Source organism: Rhea americana, unplaced genomic scaffold (genome assembly GCF_003343005.1).
Source record: "Rhea americana isolate MKP2758 unplaced genomic scaffold, rheAme1 scaffold_217, whole genome shotgun sequence".
NCBI lineage: Eukaryota > Metazoa > Chordata > Aves > Rheiformes > Rheidae > Rhea > Rhea americana.
In genome coordinates this window covers 1270537-1294916 of record NW_028186317.1, presented here as the reverse complement: position 1 = coordinate 1294916, position 24380 = coordinate 1270537, and the positions used below count along the sequence as shown (strand labels likewise).

The following is a 24380-nucleotide window of genomic DNA, read 5'->3' as shown; positions in this document are numbered from 1 at the left end:
AAAAAAAAAAAAAAAAAAAAAAAAAAAAACTAAGCTGTCCTTTATTTACCCACAGTCTTTAATAGCTTCCAGGACAACTAAAATTCACACAAATACTAAAAAGTATCTCTTGGATAGAGATACGATATGCTAATTCTAGTCTGCACACATTTCTAAGATTGATTTATAAAGACTTGAAGATATTCACAAAAATACAATTGTCTGAACTASTACACCCAGTTAACCAAAAAGTTAACTGTCTCTACTACAGAAACGGGAATATCTTAGAAAGATCTCTAATTTGAGACCAATAGCATCAAGGAAGAGGTGAATGTGGAAACAAAATAGTCTTCGGGGGACAAGAGAGAAGGAAGAAAGGAAAAGAAAGGAGAAAGACTGTTTTTGTTCCATTTAAAGGACGAGGTTTATTTTCTTGTCAAGAACGAGCTTTATCTTTTATGACAAAGAAGGTAGGTCATGCTCTTTAAAGACAAAGACAAACGGATCTCGCATACCCATAGGAGTATTGCTCCGAGGGGAAGATGGCAAGGTCACATGTCTCCGCTTGTTCCTTGGTCTCAGCACTCTGATCAAAGCTTGTTTGCAAGAAAAGCTCACTGCAGGATCCTACAGGGTTAAAAATTAATTGTTAAATTTCAAACGTTTACTGTTCCTTCATAGTACTTGGAAATGCAGCTAGAAATACACTTAATCTCTGTAAGATTAAGACTGTGTAAGAATCTCACACRATTCATGTAAAGCATACGTCACCTCCTAACTTCTAAACACAATTTCCACCAGCAGCTATACAGCATTACCTATCCTTCCACATAATTTCTCATTCATTCACTTGTCTCCCAGCTGTGTTTTTGGCTGCATATCTTCGTTCTGCATAACCTTGCAAACTGTCTTGCATTTAACTGCCTCTATGTTACAGTACTACAGGACGATACAGAACAGAGCGAGATTACGTACAGGGCAAAGTAACATCTGCATATAGATCTTGGATGCTGTGTGGATACAGTCCAGTTCACATGTGCAGTATCCATGGATAATATCCACCAAAGCATTGACCGTGGCCTCAACATGCGTCAGACCTGAAGAGGAATAAAAGTAGGACTGTAATCATCTATCTGTCCATTTCAGCATATGAAGCGACACACTTGCAGGAAGCATCTTTTGTTTGYAGACTTCAGGGCACAACGTTAGCAGCCTAAAAATACTAAAGTTCCAGTCCGAAATTACCTTACGTACCCTTCTTGCCACTCTAACATACAGAATAATGCACGTACCATATAYCAGTGCCACCAAATATCCTTTAACACCAAAATAACCATCCACATAGTCAGATGCGAAYAAATCATCAGTCATCAGTCCCCTTATACTTTTGAACAAAAGCATTAGAGTAGAATTTGCAGATATACTTAGAGGGCATGCACGGCATCATTAAGATCTTAAGTCTAGTTTGGAACAAGCCACTTATTCTATTTACAAGCTTAAAAAAAATGTTCTTGCAAAATACGTAAGCTCGGTAACAGCAAATAAAGAGGWAGCACACCTGGCAAGCAGGCAGGGGCAAGGAAGGCGTTTTTSGGTTTTGATGCATGTAGTTTCCAGAAGTGGTTGACCAGCTGGGTAATAAACGTGCACCCATCTCCTTCAGCGTGTTTCTGGGCCTCTTGTCCTTCTTCACTCTCTGTACGGATCAAAAAACAGCTGTCAGAACTGCACAGGCAAAAGCATCAACCAGCAGAGTAACACTAAGTTTATTTGAAAGGGYTTTTGTTAGAGGCTCCGATATCTTYGTTACAAAAACTATCTCACACTAAACATGCCAAGAACCATTYATACTTTAAAAACTGGTAATGGGATTGCTCAAGAGAGAGAAATGTCTTATGAACAGTCCCCAGCATCTTCAGTCCATCTGTGTTTGTGGGAAACCTTTCTTCCTTTACAGCAATAATTGACTCCTTTTAATACCTTTGCTCTGAATCCATTTTAGGATGCTCCCTTTCTGATTTACTGCCTGAATTTTTTTTTCTTTACGTTTAAGTAGCATAAGATTCTACAAAGATTGTGGAACAGTAGCCCTTAAAAAAGGAGAGATGAAAGGGATTGTAAATGATCACATTTACTCGAGAGCTCTCCAAGATAAAGTATTTACGATCACTGTCGCACTGAGCCAGACACCACAAGACATTTTCAGTTATCACATGAGAAAATTGAATAAAAAAATCCAGACTTATCTACCTGATTCCAACTGTGGCAGCTTTGACTCCGTATAATGAACAAGATTGTTGGGTCTCATAATAGCAATGGATCGAGCAGTGATAACCAATCTCTGGAACACTTCAGGATCAAGGTCTTTCCCTTCTTTGGTTGARGAACTCAAGTACTGAATGGCTTTACTTAGCAATGCTTGATCCTGTAAAGTAAAAGATATTGTAGGTAAAGAAACAAAAGAGACAACAGCAGCAAAACAACTGAAACACAGTTGCATGGTGAAATCTGGCACTCACTGCATTAATTCTTGGTCAGGATCATTTAGGAAGGACAACTAATATTAAAAGTCATCCAGTAACAAGAAAAGAGTCTGGYTGCAGAATTGTTTTTCTCTTCCTTCCTCCCCTCCACCCCCGACTGTAATGTAAATGGAAAGACCAGTGTATAAAGATAGYCTTTGCTTGCCAGTTAAGCAGTTTTCAACAGGAATCTACGTATTTCTGTTATGTTAGTGTATAGTCTCACCACTATTTATCCTTACATTTTCTTATCATACTAGAGTTAGATGTCTGCAGAAATGGRAACCAGAAGAAACAGAGCTATGGGACACAGCTGGCAAACAAACTTCACATGATTCAAGATAGAGATTTTGCTAGATTAACTGGTATTATTTCCCACCAAAGTCTTCCAGAAGCATTTTAAGTAGTGAAGTTCTGATGAAACAGACTCTCAGGAAGGCCCTTCCAAAAAGAAAAATTATCCAGCAGGTATAAACTGCATGGACAAAGTGCTCTCCAGGGGCATGTTGCACCTCAACCATAAACTGGCAAGATACAGCAGACTTTGAAATCCTTGCACATTACCTTGTGGTTATGGTATGCTGAACGACTGGTGTGCAAGCTGGCCAAGAGACTCTTGGTTTGCTGCTGGACGCTGGAAGGAGCTGGCATTGACAACAGCATAGTAGCCAGTTCCTGAGCTGCCACCTTATTCTTCTCCTGAACAGACAAAAACCGTTCTTCAGTACATTTACCATGAAGGTGACGCTAAGAGTCCGATTTCTCGGTGTACCTGAGGCTCCCCTCCTCGCTCTACTCTTCCCTGCTGAGCACGCAGGTTTCTACCTCCACTCAAAACAGTTTTGATATCCCACTCAATTTATTATTTGACATTTAAAGGATGATTCACACGTCTACACACGAGAAGTCCTTCTGAGATCTGCGGGCTGCTACACTGCTGTTTTTGCAAACGAGGTCACTCTACAGCACAAAAATCCCACCAGCGATAAATGCAAATGCCAATTGTCATTCTAAACTAGTTTCAAACGCTTTTCGCTAAGTCAACTTTCAGATCAGTGCTCTGAGCAAAACGGATGCGGCTCTCTTCTGGTATCAGGCCCCTAGGGCTGCAGGAGGTGCTGCTGATCTTGCCCCTCCTCCCTCGTCTCTGAAAGCTCAAGCATGTATTCAGAAAGTTACTTGCCTTCTCGTTGACTGGTCCTACAGCAAAGCAGCTTTCCAGCGCTTCTAAAGAACTCACTACTAGCCTGAAGGGAGAAAGGAAAGCAGGCTTGAGTACAGCAACCCTTCTCCCTCCTTAGCACTTTGCTTTATGCAGGCTACAGTCATGAGTAGCTCAGAGACAGCTAACGAATGCCAAGTACAAAATCAAAGCATGATAAAACCTGCCACAGGCACCATGCATATCATTTCATTGTGTTACAGACCAGAGTTAAACCTGGCTCACGCTCACAGACAAACTTAGGACTGCTTTAATAATCCACAGCTGAAAGACAGGGGCTTTTCTCTACCAAAGAGGATAAAACATTTCCTTACGCAGCCTGCAGCAGGGATAACTTGGATTGTCTTGACAGTACCRATTCACCATGGCCCACAGACGTACATATGACTGCAGATCAAGGGTTGGCATGACACATGGGAAAAAGCGTAACCGACTTTTCTAAGGGAGCAAGATTCTACCCGCTTGCTATTTTCACACAGGTTGCTCTTTTCAATTTGGAGTATCAGCCCAAAATACTCCGGAGGAAAATTAACTCTGAGCACCAAGTCTGACTCAAGTGAGAGATCCTAAAGTCCATACAGCCTGCATTCGGTCACTTTTGACAGCAGGTAAGGCAGGCTAGTAAAATACTTGCCCCAAGGGAAAACCTCATTTACAGCTTGCAGCAGTGCTGAATCTCCCTTGCAGCACCACTCCTCGCCTTGCGGTGCAACTACCTGAAACGCCATCTGACACACCGAAAGGAGCAGTGCAAGAATACGGATAACGGGACGGAAGAAATAGCATTAAGGGGAGGAATAACAACGAAGGAGTGGATGCTAAGTAGAAGAAACAACACAAGAACRAGGCAAACTCTCTGGTGTGGTGGTGACAAACAACAGTACATTCCCCCTACTCTCAGCCACCCTCCATAAAGCTAGTAGGGAAGTATAAGTGGGAAAAAGACATAAGGAGGGACAAAAGCAAGAAGAGTCTGTCAAACAAACAACAGTTATGCTGTATCCAGCGGAAAGCTGCAAACCGCCTCCTCTTTACATTTCGCTAAATCATCTGCCATGCAATGACCAGAATGTAAAGAAGCAAATGTCGCTTGAAAAACAGAAAACAGTCAACAAAAGCCACATCATGTGTTTCGTCTCTCTGACACACACTCATTCGTGCAGAGAAAAGGATGGCATACTAACCGGTCCAAGGTGGTTAGGGACTCAGTTTCAGAACTTTGGGGGAGCAAAGAAAAAGGGAGAAGAAGGGAAAAAAAAAAGAAAAAAAAACAAACACGTGTAAAGCTCACAGAAAAACTCCCTAGAATACATTCTAAGCAAAAGGCAAATTAAATGGGGAATCAGGAAGCTGGGAGAGCAATATATACAGTAAATCTAAGCAGGGCTCTACCTATCTGGGCAGTGCACACCTGCCTAATAGCAAAAGAAAATAAAGGAGATTCAGGCCACCTAGAACAGAGAAGCCAAACACACTGCTTAAAGCATCATTGAGGGTCAAATTCAAAGATACAGACACCAAACTTCTGATGGGAAAACTGCCTCCTGCCAACTATTAGCTGTTCCTACTCAAGAAGCCCATTATAAGGTAACAGTATTCTGCAACACGTAAGTAAAAATAAAAATACTTTAGTTCTGGGTTTTAAGAAAATAATCTCAATGCTTTGGAGAAAACAAAAAGCACGTCTGTGCAGAGAGAGACATCTTGTGGAGATGTCAAAGCAGAGAAAAGAAAAGAGAAATTATGCACAGGAGAAAATCCCACGAACTATTATATAAAATATTACAGGACAGCAATAGCTGCCAAAATCCTGCAACAAGATGCAACTGCCCCTTAAAGCATGACTTAAATCCAGGAGCATATACTTTAAAATGCTTAGTTTTCAGCAGTGCTGGTTCTTCTCTGATCCATTKTCCCTCCTGCTCCTGTTCCTACCAGCTTGCAGGCTTTTTACAACCTTTACAGCACAGACCATATGAGCTCATGGAAAGAAAATATGATGGATGTAAAAAAGTTCTCTCGCTTCTGCCAAATGCATGCCCAACTCAGCCCTGCAGTTGGTTTCTCAGCAGGGACATAGTAGGGGAGGGAAAAAAAAAAAAAAAAAGCAATCACTTTTTACACCACYGTAGTTGTAACGTTCAGCCTGTAAGATAAGCTCTTGGGAACCACTCGTCTAGGGCAAGGTCACGCACAAAGTCCTCCTCAAAACTGAACTCAGGTTCAGAGAGGCCTAACTTTTGTGAGCTCTGGAGACTAAAAAAGGGCTAGCTTGAAATGAGAAAATATACCGAGGCAGCAGAAATCTCTTCCAGCTCATCAAGACAGCCGTAACAAATGAACTTAGCAACATGAAGCGYGAACACAGATCTATCCTCTACTCCGCCAGATACTTCAAGAGTGAGTGGGAAGCCCTCTTCGGAAGAGAATCATTGATAGTTCAGGTGCTATTTTGTACGGCACTGAGAATGCTTCGCTAACCCTGCACGTTCTCCCCGTTAAGAACACACAAGTGTTTCTAGGGCCCCTCTAGAGCAACTAGCCAYTTTTCAAAGGCAAATAAAAGCAAGACTACACAGATACCTCTCCAGAACAGTTCCGCTGGCAGCAGCAGGGGCAGCTGTCTCYGTGTCTCCAGTACCGTTGCCTTGATTCAGGTTTGGGGGACAAACATTGCTCACGGAAGCAGATGGAAAATCTTCGGGGGGCTCGTCAGGCCACCCAAACTGCTCTTTGGTTTTGCCATAAATCTTTATGGAATCCATCATTGTGACTCCAGCAGGATCCACAGAAGCCCCAACTGCAATGACAAGAGAGGTTTCTTAAACACTCGTAAAACACCTTCTCCTGAATATCAACAAGCACAGCTTCTTCAGGTCAGGATAGTGATTACACTGTTACTTTCATACACCCACTGACTTACTGTTTCACCTTCTTTTCGAGGCTGCTTTCCTTCCATATTACCTCAACACAAAATTCTTGAGCTGAACTGAGGTATGGCACATTTATTCAGTGCAACAAGAAGCCAGGCCCTCAAGAACCATTACATGTGCAGSATCTGCACCTCAAACTCTTTCTGTGTTCAGGTCCAACAAACAGCTYGTGGAAATCCTCCTTACTACGAGATCAAGCACAGTAGCTTCAACAAGCTAGACCAACAGGTAGTCAAAGCAAACAAAGACTTACTGAAGATGGTTAGCTTTTTGTCAGCCTGCAAGGCTTCCTCACGAGTGAAAGGGAAATCGAACCAGCGAGCCCTAGTCATGTTCAGCTGCATGGTGCGGCCAAATATCTCCAGGTACGAGGGTGCTCTTTCTATTGCTTGCGTGCCAATCTGGACCCGCATGCCTGTCATCACCATTGTGCTGTTATTGTTTGTCACTTCAATGGTGAAACCTCCAGGCTGTAGGAAACAAATCACAGCTCAGGGAAAGTCAAAAAAAMCCACACTGCTAACTACAACCTTACATTACATCATCTCCCTGCAAGATCAAGGGCSATTTTGCACCATGGCACAATGAGCTATTCCCCGAGAATCAAATCTGACTTTCTACTGTGTTCTTTTTAGAAGCAAATGCYTGTTTGGAAGCCCTGCGTGTGAAAGCAGACACACAGTTTGTTCTGTAGAGCCTTCTATAGTGGAGGATTAATCCCTGAAAGCAGAAGACTGGCTGTAATTTGCATGCAGAGCTGACTGTTCAGATGTCTGCATTTGAGCATACAATGAAAATCTGTACGTAGGTGCCTTCAGTKTGTGTGTAACAGTATTATTACTGATTTTGCATAGGACTGTTTGAAAAACGATGCAGACTTCTGAGAAAAGACACACCATCAACCCTGCCAGTAATGTCACCTAGAAGTGTTAACAGAGCTCCCCAGGTTGCTTCATTTACCTTTGTGTTCGCCACATACATGCCAGTGGAATTGAGCCGGTGCTTTATCTGCTGAGCATTGTAAACCTGCAGCAGGTCATTGCCTCCAAACTCCACATCCGTGAGTTGCTGGTTGTGCTCAAAGAAGTCAATAGGGAAGTTTACTTGGCTAGACGTGCGAGTTGCTAAAAGAAAAGAGAGAGAATTTTTTACAAGAGATATTAACAGATAAAGCTAAGGTACAAAAGCTGCAGATTGAGCTCACTTCTTTTGGAAATGCCTGTGGTRGTCCAATAGTTATTCATTTATCATACATGCCTATGAAAACATTCCCCCATGACTGTCAGACTTAGTCCTGAAGTTAACCAGYAACTGTCAGAAGTGACTGTCTGAAGTTTCTATAGGACACCGATCAATCTTCACATCTGTATTTGCCATTGGTACCTTAGACAAAATATACACACAAAAAAAATGCCTTACTAATGGCAGCTGCCTTGCGCTTGCGAACTGGCTTCATGATGCTGATGACACTGCTAGGYTGGAGAGAGGGCTGGAGCCAGTAGGAGGTATTTTCTACATTAGCCATGTAGATCCGCAGACTGCCATCTTCACACAGCAAGATCATAGTAGTCCTCTGCTGTTCATTACAGGCGGTGTGACGGATGGCCACCATGTCCTGAATCTGGAAAAGTGGGGCATACGAGTCAAGGGAAGAATCCGGTAACTGCCATTTGCAGCAACAAAYTCTTTGCATGAGAGAGGCTGCAAAAATTAGAGAGTGCAGATAAGAAGCTCAAAGATGATGATAAACCAGAGCAAAACATAACTGTTTGGAAGCAGCAGAAAAATATGATCTGAACACTTAAAAAACACAGATGAGTCAAAAAGCTYGTATAACAAAAAAACATTCCCAACAGCAGTTAAAAGCCATTAYGAGTGGGAGTCTTCTTCAGGACACCGTGACAAGAACTTGCATTATGAAAAACCAACTGTGATGGAACCACAAGAAAGTTTATGTTTGAATGGCCAAAAAACACAGAGAACCACAACCAACCTTTGCTTTYGCTGGCAAGGTTTTAATCTCCTGGATGAGAAAGGTATCTGGCTTCACCATCACCACCAGTGGAACACCTGTGGTTTGCTGAACACAGCAGACCAAGCCAGGATGGTTCATGACCTCAGACCACTGACACAGCGCTGGTGAAGTCTTACTCCCACCATTTGAACTGCAAGAGATGAAAGGCAGAACGACATTAATTTAAGAAGTAACAACATGTGGAAATAGACAAAATCCTTTACAGTTCAAACTAGTTAAAGTTTCCTCTTCAGCAGGAACCATAAGCACTTCACTGATGAACAGCCAGGAACATAGCTGCCCTGTTGCCCAGTTTATAGGTGAGAAACCAAGGAGTCATTTAAGTGAGCAGAAGGCACGAGCACCCCAACTCACAGCCCTGATCTCTACCCAGAAGACTTGAGAGAAGACATTTACCTAGCAGTATTTTTTGCCCAAAATCAAGGAAGTAATTTTAAAACAGCTTTAAGCTATTTTTTAAAAGCACGTGCTCCTGTTATCAACCATTACTGGAGGAATAACAAACTATACTGCTACATCCTAGCAGTGTTAAGAGTCAACACAAACAGATGAGCAGCTCTACGTCTCAATACACCCAACAGTACTAAGCAAAGGCCAACACAAGAGAATCTGTGCGATTCTGCTCTTTGAAACAAAAAGCTGCAAAAATATTATACCAAATTTGACTGGGAGCAATGGAGCTCTTGCAACCTGACACTTCCACAAAACCTATTCAAGTTAATGGCTTTGTCTTAGGCTAGCGAGAGAGAGTTAGGCTATCTGTGGCCTAAGTGCCCAGCTCTAGTTGTCAGAATAGATGATAGAAGAGATTTTTCCTTGACATTTTCATAGCATAAGAGATAGGTCTCCCTCAGGGAAGCCTGAAAATGAGCCTTAATATGACAAGGTCCACTGCAGCACTGGCGCCGAAAGGAAACAAAGGCTTCCTGCTCTGCATCCCCCATGCGGGTGGGTAATCCCATCAGTTCCAGCTGCTGCACCAGCAGCAGCTCCACACTGAGCGGCAAGGCTGCTCGGAAGCCACCTTTCTGCCGTGAAATCCTAGCGAGCAGAAGAAATGCATTCACGCCCCACTGCCCACACAGCCAGCTATGGTTTCAAACCATTTTGCAATCAGGGCAGAGACAGCATGGAGAATAGCACGAAATCATCAGCCGAAAACAGAAACTTCACCACCAGCTTTGGCCATGAGGAGCTGAGTTGTTAAGGATTAGTGAGAAACAGAAATATTGGGGGAGTCTTCCAGATGAGCCTCACCTCTTTATGTTAATTGGGAATAGCCGCTGTACCTCCAGATTGGCCCGGCTGACGGTGGCTGCAAAGGATTTGCCTTGACAGTAACTGAAGAATAACATCTGCAGGACATGGGAGTAATACACTGACACTCCACCTCCTGCTACCTGGCCATTACTGTCCTGCAGGATCAGAGAAAAACAATGGCATTGCAGATTAACACGCATCTTCTGAAMGACTCCCAGCAGTCAGGCATTTTAACTTCTCAGCTGACAGAATTATTTCCAAAGCCTCTCCCCAGCTGCCCCCATMGCCCTAAACACAGTCCTAAATGACAATTTTATGAGCTGAGCTCCTTGGTGAACTCATCTATCAGATACTTCAAAGGCTTTTGAATGGGATACTGAGACTGCATACCCACAGGCTGTAGGCAGTGTGCTCAGCTACAGCGTCTGTACGCTCGAATGTTATATGACAATCTCACATGGAGTCCTCCCCATGTTCTCAGCTCATAAAGGAGCTTTGCTGCAAGATCCTCTCATCTATCTCCCTGTTTTGGAGCAGTCTGGGAGAAAAGCACCGTATAAAATTTGGACAGATTTCAAAAGGCACCTGCACGTGTAGCATGCACCAAGAGCACTTGAGAGCTGCTACCAACCAGAAAGGATGCTCAAAGCACCTCTGCAGCCCCAGCAGTGGCTGAAAACCTTGCCAATTCTGGTTACTGCACCTTTAGAGTACCTCGCTCTGAGAACAGCCCTGCTCTGAAACCATCTCCCTGCTGAGAAATCCTGTTGGGCATAACTTCATACATGGGCATAACCCAACCATGGAAAACATGATCCRTTTTCTAGATGAAAGGATCAAGGAGTTAAATTTTCACCCTCACCCCCTTTCACTGCAAGGATATTTCTCTCTTTAGAAGAACAGCAACCAAGCTGATCTAGATTGGGAAATTAGAGAAAGAAAAAAGAAGGAAAAAAGACAATTTCTGCCTTCAACTGTTAGATGCAAATGAAAGCAAAAGCTGCTGCAGCTCATACCTTAAGAAAGGGAAGCCATCATTACCTTTAGGTCTTCATGGTTGACTTCAAGTACRTTGGTGACATAGAATGGTCCGTGCTGGGCACTGCTTGCCTCTTCCATAAGCTGMGTATAAATGTACCCAGCAGAGGACATGATCACTATTATGTTCTTCCCCTCCTCATTGAAGAGGAAAGTGACATCCCTGATTTTGGAGCTTGGTAGAAGGAAATAAAATGTCGGGCTCAAGGCATCTACAGAAAGGTCATAAATCTGTGGGAAGAATCAGGAAGAGTTAACTGCTAAGTTAGAGAACAGTCCTTTTTGACAATGCAAACAGACATAAATTGAGACAGGCGAATGCCTACTAGATGTCAGGGACATTCTCTTTAACAACAAAAAAAAAAGAATAGTCAAACACCTCAAATKTATATTTCTAATTCACTTCTAACTAAGAATGCTGTAATATTCTCCTAYACGCAAGTCATCAGAGACCCAGGCTCTAATGTCTGAAAACAAGACGATGAAATACCATCTGTAGCTTACGACTAACCATACCTTCACAAAGTCTGCCGTCACAATAGCAAGCTCTGTTTGAGATCCTGGCAGCCACACAGCTTTAATGATGAAATTTCCAGTGGCTAGTTGGGGATGAAGTACCAAATGATCAGAGACCGATCCAGAGCTGCTGAACGTTAACACGTGGCAATCCTTGAGTAATGAAAAACATTAAGTCAAATATTAGAACAAAAAATGTAGACATTTTAAGCCAAGAACAGAGTTAAAAGCCAGCATTCCTCTTAGCTCCAGTGATTCGTATAGGATATCTATATACCTAGTATGTATCAGTTTATCTGGTATGAAAGTGATTTACGAACTAGTATTAGTGACAGACCTCTGTAACTTTTACAGTTCAACTCCTCAGAGCAAAGAAATACAGCCTGGTTTGAGAAGATACCTCCAACTGTCCAGAAAAGGGCTTGTCAGACACTTACTTTCAGTCCACACACAGCCAGGTAGTCCTCCTTGCAGGGATTTCCAGTGAGGCTCAGGACAGTAAATGGAACTGGTGCAGATGCAAGGCGAGTAAGGGTCAATTTTCTCTTRCTGGAGTCTGCTTGTTTCAGCAATGCTGAGAGCTGGAGGACTGTAATCTACAAAATGAAATGAAATTAGTTATCCAACTTCAGCATCAGGGGAAAGGGGGGGGACGACACTAATCAATTCTATCATTACATCCTCCCAGTTTTCACCGTGTCTGCTGCAAGAATACTTTTCTCTGAAGAGCTTTTTCTCAGTTATCTAATACTTTACAGAAGACCCAGATCTAAAGACAGGGAGCCTGAGTCTTTTTCTATCTGTTGTTTAGTATTTTAAGACTGTTTCATTCTTTTTTACAATCCAACCTCCTTCACAGAGYTAGCAGTGTCTGTCTTCTCAGAACTCACCTTGCCCTTTTCATGGCTCACAGCCAGGTGCTGCCGACGTCCATGCGGGGAAGACAGCACGCACATCGCCACCCGCCTCAGCACGTGAGCGCTGATCAGCTGTCGGATCGTCTGGCCCTGGTCACCACTGTAGTTCATGCGGACGTTTTCAAAAGCACCTTCTTGAGAGCCAAGAGTTGGGACCTGAGTCATCGGTAATGAACAGCACATACAAAGCGTATCACAAACTTATCTGCTTAAAAGCGATCCCTCCCACTCGTACTCCAAGTATTCCTAAAACCTGCAGTATCATACCATTAACTGATCTGTCATTTCTACTGTCTTGTCCAAAGTGTGCAGCTCATTGAGAGCGTGCTGTGCACGACTGCTGCTGCCCATGGCTGAAGCTTGCTGGAAGTTTATCTGGATGGCATCCATTAAGAAATTCAGCATCTCCAGCACCAAAGGAGCAAAGGAGAAGTTAGCCTACAAGAAACAGATGTGGCAAGTCAGACACAAGATACTCCTGCTGGAAATCTTCACAAGAGCTGCGTTTCAGCTATTCTTTAAAACCTGATGCTGCTTTTATGATCTCCGTTAGCATAATGAAAAGCACAAAAATGAYGCAACTTAGCTGATAACCAAAAAAGCCTGCCTAAGATCCAACCTTCACCAGACTAAACTGCTAATGACAGCACTCAATACAGAATTCAAACTTAACCTGCACCATAGACCGCCTTCCCTTTAACAGCTAGCTTATAATTATACCTGGGACTGCAGTTCCTCCCGACARCCCTCGACGTTTCTACACAGGCTGCTCTTCTTGGGTTTTTCTTCGTCAGGGCCCTTCCCCTCACTGATGGTGACCTTAGCTTTCTCTGCGGGAGACGTGCTTGCATGTCGAATGACACTCTCAGGCACTCTGGGCTCGCTCTGGAATGCAGATTCTTTCATGGTAGAGCTCATACCACTGCTGGGGGTTCTCTTCACCAAAGCCTGAGAGCCCAAATCAAATTTGGCAATCAAAAAAAAAAAAAAAAAAAAAAAAAAACCACAGAATGTAATTCTCACAGAATGCAATTTTAATGAAGTAAGAACAATCGTCCTGTATCTTGCATGTTGCTCTCCACCCAAGCTTTAGGAAAACATTCATATTTCAAAGCAACTTAGTTGCTGCTAGTGGAAAGCATGGGAAGAGCTGGTATCTGACAGTCAGACAGCTCAAGTCAACTTGTGAATTCTGGATAAAGTATGTGGAATCCCAGTTGCCATCCAGTAGGGAGATTTGTCAATGCATTTATTTGGCRAAAAAACATTAAGTCACCAGACAAGCTGTAAGCAAGCTAAAGTTCTTGTAAAACCAAGGCCTTCAAGTCTCTATTCTTACRTATTCGTATTGTGAAATAAATTACTGAAGAACAGAAAACTCTGCAGAAGTCCTTAAAAACTCAGTAAATCACTTTTAGGGGGCCAAACTGCTTGAATTTTGACAAAAAGAGTTTACCAGGCAACTGCCATCCTCCTTGGCTCCACAGTCACAGAAGAATGATCCGTATTTGGCATAAGAAATCTCATGATCCTTGTGACAAACTTTAGCACAAACTGTGCAAACACCAACCCCATCAACCATCTTGCAAGTGTGACAGTGATACCTGTACAAAATAAACAAGATGAGTTAAAAATTACAGTGCCTTAGGAAGACTCTACAGACTGCATTTCTCTCCTTCTCAATAGCCAGAAACATCAGGCCGCAATCCTGACCAGGAAGTCTTGAAAGATTCTTACCAATGCTGGTTCATGAATTCTTTCTGTGTGATGGTGAAGGTACAGAGTTTATTGCAAAGAGAATCTTCATCCTGTATGAAAAGAAAGGTGTTTTAGTAAGGCATTACAACTGCATGGCCATGCTGAAGGCCCATGGTACAGAATATGTTCCTCATCTACTAAACGTGCATTTCAAGAACAGTGAGTTTTAGCACCATCTTGCCAAAAGGAGGCAGCTGGTATCAAATCATGTGGAAAGATGACATGGCCTTATTTTACAGTAACTAGAAAGAATGAACCAATAAAAAGGAAATAGTAACAAAAATACTATTTGGAGATGACAAATTTTAAAGAATGAGTTAATAACACCTTGCTTTTCACYCAGCAGCACTTAAAAGCCTACTTTAAGTTGCCTGGCAATAAAGAAAGCTAATAATTGATAACAATTAGCTAAAAACAGAGATCTTATTCCTGCTCCATTTCTTCCTTTCTTTTTCTAAAGAAAGCTTTTGACCTTGTTGACATCATGAAGGCAAAAGATTCACGCAGGAATGACACATTCCCTTCCAGATCCGACAACTAAGGCTCTTCACTCAACCTCACATCAGGAACAGACAAAAATATCTTAATTTATAACCTGAACAACTCTGATCGCTGCAACAGAAGCCTCCATCTCATTTGCAGCATTAACCATGATTTTCACTTACCGAATCTTCAGCTTGAGAGTCTTCCTCCTCCACAGCCAACTCTTCCACCCAGTCCGAATCCACCTCAATAGCACGTTCTTCTCCGTCAACGGAAAGATGACTTGGTCCTTGGCCACTGGTCTGGCTCAGCGCATTGGTGACGTCAGCCAGGTAAGAGACGATATGGCACGTACACTCCARGATAGTAACATGCTATAAGCAAAGATAGTGAAAACGAGAGGCAACACTTACACCCCACAATAGCTGCTATAGCACAGGAAAAATGTAACACACMCCCCCCCAGATCAAATCCATTTCAATCCCCACCACGCAAGCAGAACAGGACAGCCGATACAGCTCATGCCTGAGATTTAATCCTGCAAATTGAGTAACAGCCACATGCCTTACCTTCCCCTGCATGACATTGGCATTCATTTTTTCTATCACATTCTTTTGAGACAAGTATTTCTTGCTGTAAGAGAAGAGAGAGGAAAATTTGTTACAACTGACAGCCTTTAGGAAGTATAAGCACAGTTCTCACAAACAGAAAGCAAATGAAATGCTTGAAGCTATCAGCAACAGGAAATACATCAATGCAGTAATTACTTAAATCACCAAGCGTGGAAAAGTCAAAGAGATCACATGGTTGTTCCCCATAGAGACATACAAAGAGGCCCATCTCAATCACTCTGTATTCCATTAAACTGGAAAACAAGTCTGTATCAGCAAACATTCACTCCTGGCTCTAAACTGCTAGAAAAGCCATAGAAGTGAACAAACAGTAGTAGACAGTTTGCTCTTACCATCTGCCTAGCCAGTCAACAGCAGCACTGTGAAGCTGGAGATGTCCTGCACCTTGTCCTGCACTAGCCAAAGTTGCCATCACGACCATCAGCTCAGGAAAGCCGGTACCATCGCCATTGGCCAACATTTCTGTTGCCATTGGTATTAGAGTACTCAGCAGAACAGTGCACACGCCTTCTCCGACTTGGCTAATCAAAAAGAAGAAAGTTGCAGATACAGTATACCACCCACTGAGGTAAAGCTAAGCTCCACGCTGCAAGAGCRCTGACACAGCAATGCCTGCATTGTGAATAGCCTTATCTCGATTATTCTATCCGAAAACTGACAACAGGAAGCCATCAGCAACTCATAATTAACTTGCATATCTACAGAGCAAAACAAAYAAACAGTGTACCATTGACAAAAGCTGTACCTTACCTGTTTTCCCGAACAATGTAAGTTGTCAAGAGTTGCAGCAACTGCCTGTTCTCTTGAACAACATCCAGTTGATCCGAATCTTTGGGTGGCGACATGGTCATCCTGGTTAACCAGGCCTGCAGACGTACAGGTTCCACACAAGCCAACTGAGCCAAAGAGCCACAAAGTCGTAATAGGCTGGGGTTGGGACTCTTCTCAGCTAATAGGAAAAATTACCGGTGAGTGACAGAGAGGCTATAAAGGGATGTTTCTGAAGATGGCTTTCCCTCTGTTCCTGGTTTCACTCAGATACAAAATGTTTCATTGGAGATGGTGCCAAGTGCAAAACAGAATAGACTTCGCACGTTCGCACACAGAGTATGAAGCGTATGACTAGATAGTCATTCTAAGTTTTGTTCCTTTGCTAGCTTCTCTCAAACACATGCTTTCCCTCTTTACTGTGACAAGTAATCACCTATAAAGAGCAAAAGGCATTTCTCCAACACGTAAAAATTATTTCTTCACAGGCCTTGTGMGAATACAAGCACAGAAAGCCCACCTGCCTTTTCGCAGAGCTAAATCATCTTACCCTCCCCCATACTAAAAAAGAATATGGCCAAAAACCAYGTGCAGCTGAGTAGGGGAAATGAGAAAGAAAACAGCAAAACACAAACAAGACGGGAAAATGTAAAGTATAAATCTGTCACTTCCTTTCAAAGCTTCTCTTTGAAGTACTAGAGAGATTGCAATGGGAAGGTGAAAGAACAGTGTTAGGTGGACAAAAGCATGATGCAGACAGTGAACACAAGCACTTACTCAGCTGGAAGAGCTTGGTGAAGAATTTCAGCACCCTGTTACAGAACTTCGCTGAGAGATTCTCATTGGCTGTTGCCATCATGATCTGGACTAATTCTCCACTATTGGAAGGGGGAAAAAATTAAGTCAAGTTTTGTAAAAGCCCCTTTTTCCTCACTTCCATTTAGTTACAGCTACTCTGATATGTAATTGTTTGCCCTAGGCAGAGATGGAAGAAGTCTGGAAAGCACACTGCAACGCCAACATTGCTCTGCAACCAAGCCACAGTAGGTGCTTTCAGACAAACGGCAAACTYTCCGCTCAGATTCAAACCTCTAAATCTCAGACTCATATCTCACAAACCATTATTCATCACAAATTCATCACAGAGGCGCCTGTTTCCAAATTAAATTTCAATGTTTCTTGGCCTATGTTTTCTTTTTTCACATTAACAACCCACAACAGCCAAACTGTTTCAGTTTTGGACTGCTGAACAAGTCGAGAGCAAAAATCAGTCAACTTTCTAATAGGAAGAAATTTTTCTCCAGTCCCTCTCTYGCATCCCTTCCCAACATTGCTGTTGTGCTATGCAGTTTCTATCACAGTCCGCATTCATTCTTGTAAGTCAGGCCAACACACTACTACTACCCTTAAAAATATGAATCTATTGCCCAGAGGAGGGATGAGAAAACATGGGATTTTGCAACCCAAATGGTAGCGCCTTATACACCAACACCTCCCAAAAATGTCCTTTTAAGCCCCTCGACACAACACTCGCATTTCCAATCTCTAACATCTTCATTGCTGATCGCTACAAGGACTCACTGAGTAATTTATTAGGAGTGACTAAGACCTAGCTCCTCTCCCACACAGAAAGTCTTTCCACTCTCCTGTTTCACTTGAAAAGTATCTTGTGTTTATACAGTTCTGCATTTTCAGGCACAAAGGCTTTAACATAAGTATCAAGAGTGATAAGCTAAGAGAAAAGAAGAGAAATAAAGTCTGYGGCCTACAACTTGCAGGATGGCTTTACCTTTCTGAAAAGAATTCCTCCATGGCTTTTCGGGCCTGGCTGCTCTCCAGCTGTTTCTCCAGATGCTGCAAACATTCCTCCAAGATGGACTCATCGAGGCYGCTGAGGATCAAAGATGCACATTAAACAAGAATATATAAGCAAAATTCCAACAGTTGCAACAACTGAGAGCCAAGAAGCGACTAATTCTGCCAACACAATTCTAATAAACATTCTGCGAGCTGAAAGCGACTCTCCTTCCAAGACGCAGGAGGAAAACAACTGATCAACTACCATGACGTAAACACCGACAAATCTACCAAATGATCAGGAAAAAAAGCAGTGGATGATGCTGTAAGGAAAATTACGCATTCAGAATCCTAGAATCATCTAGACCTCTCAGACACATCACATTACAAATTCCTCTAACTGGCTGCTCTTTTTATACCTTAAGTCTCTTTTAGCTTTACTCCTCTTCATTCCCTCCTCTGTTCATCTGCACTCCACAATGCAACCCCCAAGTAAAATCCAATTATATTTACATTCTCTACCACAAGGATCAGTGGATCTCCTTCTGAATACCTCCCATCCAGAGGGGATCAGTATTAACAAGATGCAATATAATCATCCTAATAGTTTTATGTTCCAGCCTGGTGGAATCAACATCTGTGCATCAAGYTTATTCTCTCTATACGTACAGCAAGTAAGGAGAGGGAAGCATAAATCTGGCTAGTTTGCCGTTACACATCAGGGATTAGGCATTCATATAAGAGCAAAAGAGAGACAAAGGAACGTAAAGCAAATCAGCTTGACATCTTCAGCTCTGATTTTGTGCTTGTATTTTCATAATTTATTTGCTTAAATAAAAAAGTATCCYGATATATCACGTGATCCATCCAGAGTCACAACAAACAGCTAAAATCCACGTTGCCTAAATTGCAACACTGAAAGTAACTTGGATAAAATATTCTGCATTTTTTAGTCAACAAGTACAACAGTCTTCAACAGATGAAAATAAGCTGGTTTTTAGCCTCTCTGTTGTGCTACTGAAGAAACTAYTTTATTAAGATCTGCAATAATTCTTTGTAGGCAGCTTTGCTGAAAGAGGACTACCTACTACCTGTTTGGGTCAGAGTGATTCGCCAGTATGTTATAGCATCCTGTGATCAACTTTTCATAAACACGTGCGAGGAATTCATCAGACTCTGCAGGGCCCAAGATCCTTTCCAGGGAGTTGCTGCTTATCTCTGCCACGCTCTCYGTGCTGGTCTCCAAAAGAAGGGGCAACAGGGAATGAATGACCTGTGGTGGGTTCAAATCGTCTGACCACCTTGAAAACACAAACAAAACAAACAAAAAAGGTAAGTGTCTACATGATACAGCAAGGAAATTTCCTTATTGAATAAATCAAATGTCATACAAGACAGACARGTCTGAATGGAAGCCTAAATTAAAAGCCCTTTGCAAAAAGCAGGAATAGATATACCATCCCATACCATCCCAACCATTTTCCCCTTGGAAAAATGGTTCTCATTTCCAAGATTTTGCCTTTTATTTTTATTTAATTTTTCGCGTACACACAGCTACAACATTTTCCTAGACAGTCCTACTACCRTTTAGTATGGTCTTCAGACATGTTTGCATTGTCAGTAACTATTTTGTTTCAGAATATCTTAAAAAAGGTCACTGGAAAAAAAATAACTGCTTTCTTTTCAATTCTTTCCTATGCTTTGAAAATATCACACAACCAAACAGTAACAAAATACAAATTAATCCATTAGATCCATATTGCCACAGTTCATTTTCCTGGTTCAACAAGAAGCACTATAGATTTTTTTCAAGGTGTCTGACTTCTAGAGATATTTAATAGAGACAGCACGGCTAATTTTCATTCATTTTTGAATTTGGAACTTTACACTCAAGTAGCTCAATTAAAGGCTTAGTTCAAAATATACACACAGTTCAGGAAGTGCTCTATCTAAAGAGTTGGATGAAGACAGAAATTCAAAAGAGCAAAGAAAACAAGAATACAATATAAAAAGCAAGAATACAATATAAAAAAGGGCACTTACACAATGAGATCCCCAGTAAGTCTGACCAGGGAGAGGAGGGTGTGCTTTAGGGAAGCTGCAAGAGGTAGACTTTGACTGCACAGCGTGCCGAGGTGAGCGGCCTGAACTGCGCTGATGTAGCTTTCTGCAGGGATCGTGTCATTTGCGAAGGCATTGCGCTAAGAAAAATCAAGATTAAAAAAAAAAAAAAAAGAATCAGAAGAACTTATCTTTAAACTGAAAAGCACACTACCTAGCATTCCCAGCAATTTACAGAGTTAAGATTACATCACATCTATCCACAGGACTGGACTCACCCATGAGCCTATGTTCGGAAACTCATTTGTATGAATGTTGTTCCACGATTCACATAAAGTCTGCACAGCTGATGGCAAATTCTGAACAAGCGTTGGACCTGCAGTCAATACAGGCACTTAAGTCACTGAATAATTGCATGGATATTGCTGAACAGTAGAATRCTATTAAGGCACTGTTTAAAACTGGATCTTTATTTGAATCAGTCATAACTGTCTTGATCAGAAAGACACAGCTAACTTTGAGCTCTAGTTCTGCTGAAGGCTAGTTTCACACTTTGCTACAAGTCAAAATTATTGCTAAAGTTTGCATGAGCTTTGCCGCTTCTTTCATCTTATTAGGGCAAAAGGAAACATGGAAAAAATATTAATTCACAACACTCTGACGTAYGAAATTTCAGAATTCCCCCTACTATGCCCTGCTTTGCTGCTGGAGCACTGACACGGCTGTAAAAGCATTTCAAAGCCAGATAATCCCATAAGATAGTTATTTTTTCAAGGCACCCTCTCTTTTTCAGCTGCTACAATACTAAAAGGAAGACATATCCAGTCTGCTGCTGACAGGTGATACCCCGATTTGAAATAAGTGGTCAAGAAAGAGAAGGCACTAAGCAGCACATAGCTTTGAAAATGATGTTGGCAGGACTGTAGAAAGCTTCAGCTACGTGCAAAAGGACATCTAAACTCTCCAGGACTCTCACCTAGAGTATTTGACTTGCAACGGCTGGATCCAATCGCGAGGACAGCAGCATAACCTCGTAGCTTCTCTTCAGAGGGTTTGTTCTCAGGGGAGCCCTCTTCAGAGAGGCTCCGCAGCAAGTAAGATCTGCATTCAGGATGGAAAGGAGTTATTTCAGGAAACAGCATTTCAAAACCAAGYGTGCCAATACAGGGATAAATAGGAAAGCAAACTTCAGAAGTTGTGCCCCATACTTCATGTGACACCACTAAGGGAGTTCTGTGCTTTTATCTCCTCTAAGCCACTTACCAGGAGAAGTGACTACTCAAAAGAAAAACTGATTTACTTTTGCTTTCTTGTACACAGGAGCCAAAGAGAGTTGAGAAGACCTCAGACTTACTGTAAGAATTAACACTCCTCTCTCCCTTACCAGTCTCTCTGATAGTCTCAATTATAGCTCAGTGAAGTATCTTTGCATAGTACTACTCCACAGATTGGTAAGATAAGGAGAAGAAAAGCTGTTTTGCAGGGTCTTGAAAGATCAGGCAAGTAGACTACTGAGAAGTAACAACTACACACATGTGCTTAAGAAGTTAATTTTTTTAAAAAAAGAACAAACATTTGATATTTTAGAGGATAAGTTAGAATAATTACACTGGACTATAAAAAAGGTACCCACTTCTAAGAAGACAAAACACAAAGTGAAAAGCCCCATRCACAGAAGGAAGTCACAGTCCTGTGAGAGGTGCTAAAAGTCATACCTAGTAAATGTAGCGTAAGTGTCAATAAGCTGCAGCGTAGCTGGCAAGAGGTTCTTGGTTATCTCCGAAGACTTGTGCGGATCAGTTTCTGCAGCTAGCTTGGAAAAGTGCTCATCTAGAGAAACCTGGATCTTTGAAATTGCAGCATCAAGGGTGTAAATGGACTGTAAACTAGGAACTTCATGCAGTTGAAGAATAGTGGTGCAGTCAACGCCACAGAAAGAAGATATCTTAAAATATAAAGTAATGGAACTGTAAGTGCAAATCATTCCACAAAAATACATAACCCACGTACACAGTAGCGTTCGCACTAGCCTACCTGCCGAGCAAAGTACTCCTCTGCTATTTCCACATCATACTTCACTGAACTGCACTTGCCTGAGGCCAATTCAATGAGAGATGTGGCATGTTCAGCTTTCATGCCCTGCTTGGTRAGGTGATCCTAGAAAAAGATTCATCACACTTAATTTTAGAAAGGCTACAAAAATTAACCACACCGCCAACTACCAGACTAGAACACTTGAGGAATGGGAACTTGCGTCTGCATTTTCTAATCACCAAACCCACGTGATTCCCGTGTGCAGTCAGTGTAGAATATCAGAGATTCACACTCACAACTCTACAAAACACCCCTATAAAGATGAGGCTGTACCTTGATCCATGTGACATAAGATGCGATACGCAGACGGGAAGACCAGCGCAACGTGTGTAAAATATCACATTCACTCATTTCTGGTGTGTTTGTGGCCAACTGATTCATGTAGTTTTTGGATGGAGGCAAAATCCCCAATATCCGCCACAGTATCAGGAAGTAGTACTGAAGTGCACAGGCCTCCTAAATGGAAGTACAGTTGGATATATTAGTAAAGAAAAAATGCTGCTGCAATCGTTACAGCCACTGTAATGTTATCTCATCAAGGACCCCTGGACTTCCACAGATGTGCCAAATCAGATGACAAATGCTGGACTGAGTTTTTGTCACATTATGCACCAAGTTTAACTCTGCTGAGTCTGACTTCATTTAATCATCTCACCTCACTTCCTTCTAAAGATGAGTTGGGGGAGGTTCAGTCAAACCTCTTGGAACTCCCAGGGGCATACAGCAAGTCTAAAACATGTTATGAATTAAAAGCTCGTACAAAACTTACTACCACCAAAAGTACTAYCACTAGCCGTAAGTTTTTTTAAAGTTCTTCATTCCTCCAACCACTGTCCAGACTAGAGGATCCTCCATTTTCTCAACACAGACAACGTTACTGCAACACCCAAAGCCTCACCAGTGCAGTGACATTTTTGTTCTCTTTCCTCCTGAGCGTATCAAACTGTGATCCAGCTGCAAGGAGTGAAGTCAGGGCTGTGTAAAGCTCATCATACTTCACAGTCCTAGAGAAAAGGACTTCACAAACCTGCAAAAGAGGCCAAGTCAGGATTGTTGCCTTGCAGACTGCAAAACTGATCATTTTTATACAGTCAAAGTCCTCCTTCAGATATTCAGAATAGCCTCAGAATAACTTCAGAAGGTTAATTCTGTCAAGTGCTTCTCCCCTCAAGTCAGGGTGCCAATACAGCATTAATACATGCTGCATATACGTACTCTGACGTGTCATCCAAAACTTAATGACAACAAAATCCAGGAAAAATAAAAAAAACACAGAGCAAAAGGAAGGTAAAGCAACTTCACTACCTAGTGTCTTTGTCTCAGATATTTCATTAGCACTGAAAAAAAAAAATCAGTACAGACACGATAGAGCCCTCTGTCATATCATGGTTATTACAACCACAGGCTACGAATAAACAGAAAAGATTGTCACCTCTCCTTAGTTACTATTTACTTCAGTGCAACCCAGGCAGCCTTCAATTCTCCCAAATAAGCTACCAAGATATCAGGACAGGACTGGATGAGCAAGGACTACCTCACTCAACAGCTTTTAAGTTAGGCTCTGCTTACATACTTCAATGTAAGCAACATATTCAACATATCAAAAAAAAAAAAAAGTATTTTGCAACTTTCTAAAGCTATATTAATACATGCAGCCTTTTTTAGAGTATTACTAAAAGTAGCCCAATACATCTTCATAGTAATACACTTTACTCACTTTACTTTGTATACAGATTTCCCTGACTTGCAGGGAAGTACCAAAAGAGAATGAGAATCCCATCTAATCTTACTGACCCACTATTCTTCTCTCCGCTTGGAGGAAGATTTCTGTGCTAGCTGCTTCATCAAGTCTTTCCTTCTACTTTCTCTGCCAGTTGTCAAGACAGTACAAATCCTCTAAAAGCTTAGAGAAACATCTTTAAAACAAAAATTCCAATACCGAGCTATCTAGACGGTTCAGATCATCTTCAGAAGCTTCTAGAGAGAGGATGCAGTAGAACCTGGGCTGTGGAACTGCAYCTGGAACGTGAGTAGTGAAAATAACGTTCAAAGTGACAGACTGTAGTTAGCAGTACTGTCTCACCCTCTCCCCTYCATCCCCCAAAGCCCTTTCATATTTTAAAGCTTGTATCAGAGTCTACTGATCTAGTGGCATGATACATTATACATGCTTTTAACCAACGGTGCATGCAGCCAAGGTTTTCGAACTCCCATAGCCCTGACATAAGAAATAACGACTTATTTTGAAGTTCTTGTAGCATGCTCCTAGACCACAATTACTTCGTTCAATAAAACCGCTCAAGTGTTCAAAAGTAYTTGTTGACTTCTTCCTTTTCTATTTAAAATTACATGCATTTTTATCTCA

At 41.9% G+C, this 24380-nt stretch overlaps 1 protein-coding gene across 1 annotated transcript in view; it reads right to left on the bottom strand.

The window, feature by feature from the left end:
* Positions 1–24380, bottom strand: part of UBR4 (ubiquitin protein ligase E3 component n-recognin 4) — a gene marked incomplete at its 5' end in the record, with an annotated part of 81370 nt that overhangs the window by 43016 nt on the left and 13974 nt on the right. Inside the window, 35 exons of the mRNA XM_085305233.1 lie at positions 495–606; positions 955–1076; positions 1538–1675; positions 2230–2404; positions 3066–3200; positions 3685–3748; positions 6307–6523; positions 6910–7126; positions 7617–7780; positions 8076–8277; positions 8650–8821; positions 9949–10106; positions 10993–11220; positions 11506–11658; positions 11943–12101; positions 12396–12578; positions 12690–12860; positions 13143–13370; positions 13879–14026; positions 14160–14230; positions 14846–15037; positions 15233–15296; positions 15628–15816; positions 16046–16244; positions 16841–16941; positions 17853–17954; positions 18952–19161; positions 19904–20061; positions 20200–20297; positions 20898–21022; positions 21637–21866; positions 21956–22078; positions 22289–22471; positions 22914–23042; positions 23955–24034. Coding sequence (XP_085161359.1) covers positions 495–606; positions 955–1076; positions 1538–1675; positions 2230–2404; positions 3066–3200; positions 3685–3748; positions 6307–6523; positions 6910–7126; positions 7617–7780; positions 8076–8277; positions 8650–8821; positions 9949–10106; positions 10993–11220; positions 11506–11658; positions 11943–12101; positions 12396–12578; positions 12690–12860; positions 13143–13370; positions 13879–14026; positions 14160–14230; positions 14846–15037; positions 15233–15296; positions 15628–15816; positions 16046–16244; positions 16841–16941; positions 17853–17954; positions 18952–19161; positions 19904–20061; positions 20200–20297; positions 20898–21022; positions 21637–21866; positions 21956–22078; positions 22289–22471; positions 22914–23042; positions 23955–24034 — 5400 coding nt within the window. The remainder of the gene's footprint in view (positions 1–494; positions 607–954; positions 1077–1537; positions 1676–2229; positions 2405–3065; positions 3201–3684; positions 3749–6306; positions 6524–6909; positions 7127–7616; positions 7781–8075; positions 8278–8649; positions 8822–9948; positions 10107–10992; positions 11221–11505; positions 11659–11942; positions 12102–12395; positions 12579–12689; positions 12861–13142; positions 13371–13878; positions 14027–14159; positions 14231–14845; positions 15038–15232; positions 15297–15627; positions 15817–16045; positions 16245–16840; positions 16942–17852; positions 17955–18951; positions 19162–19903; positions 20062–20199; positions 20298–20897; positions 21023–21636; positions 21867–21955; positions 22079–22288; positions 22472–22913; positions 23043–23954; positions 24035–24380) is intronic.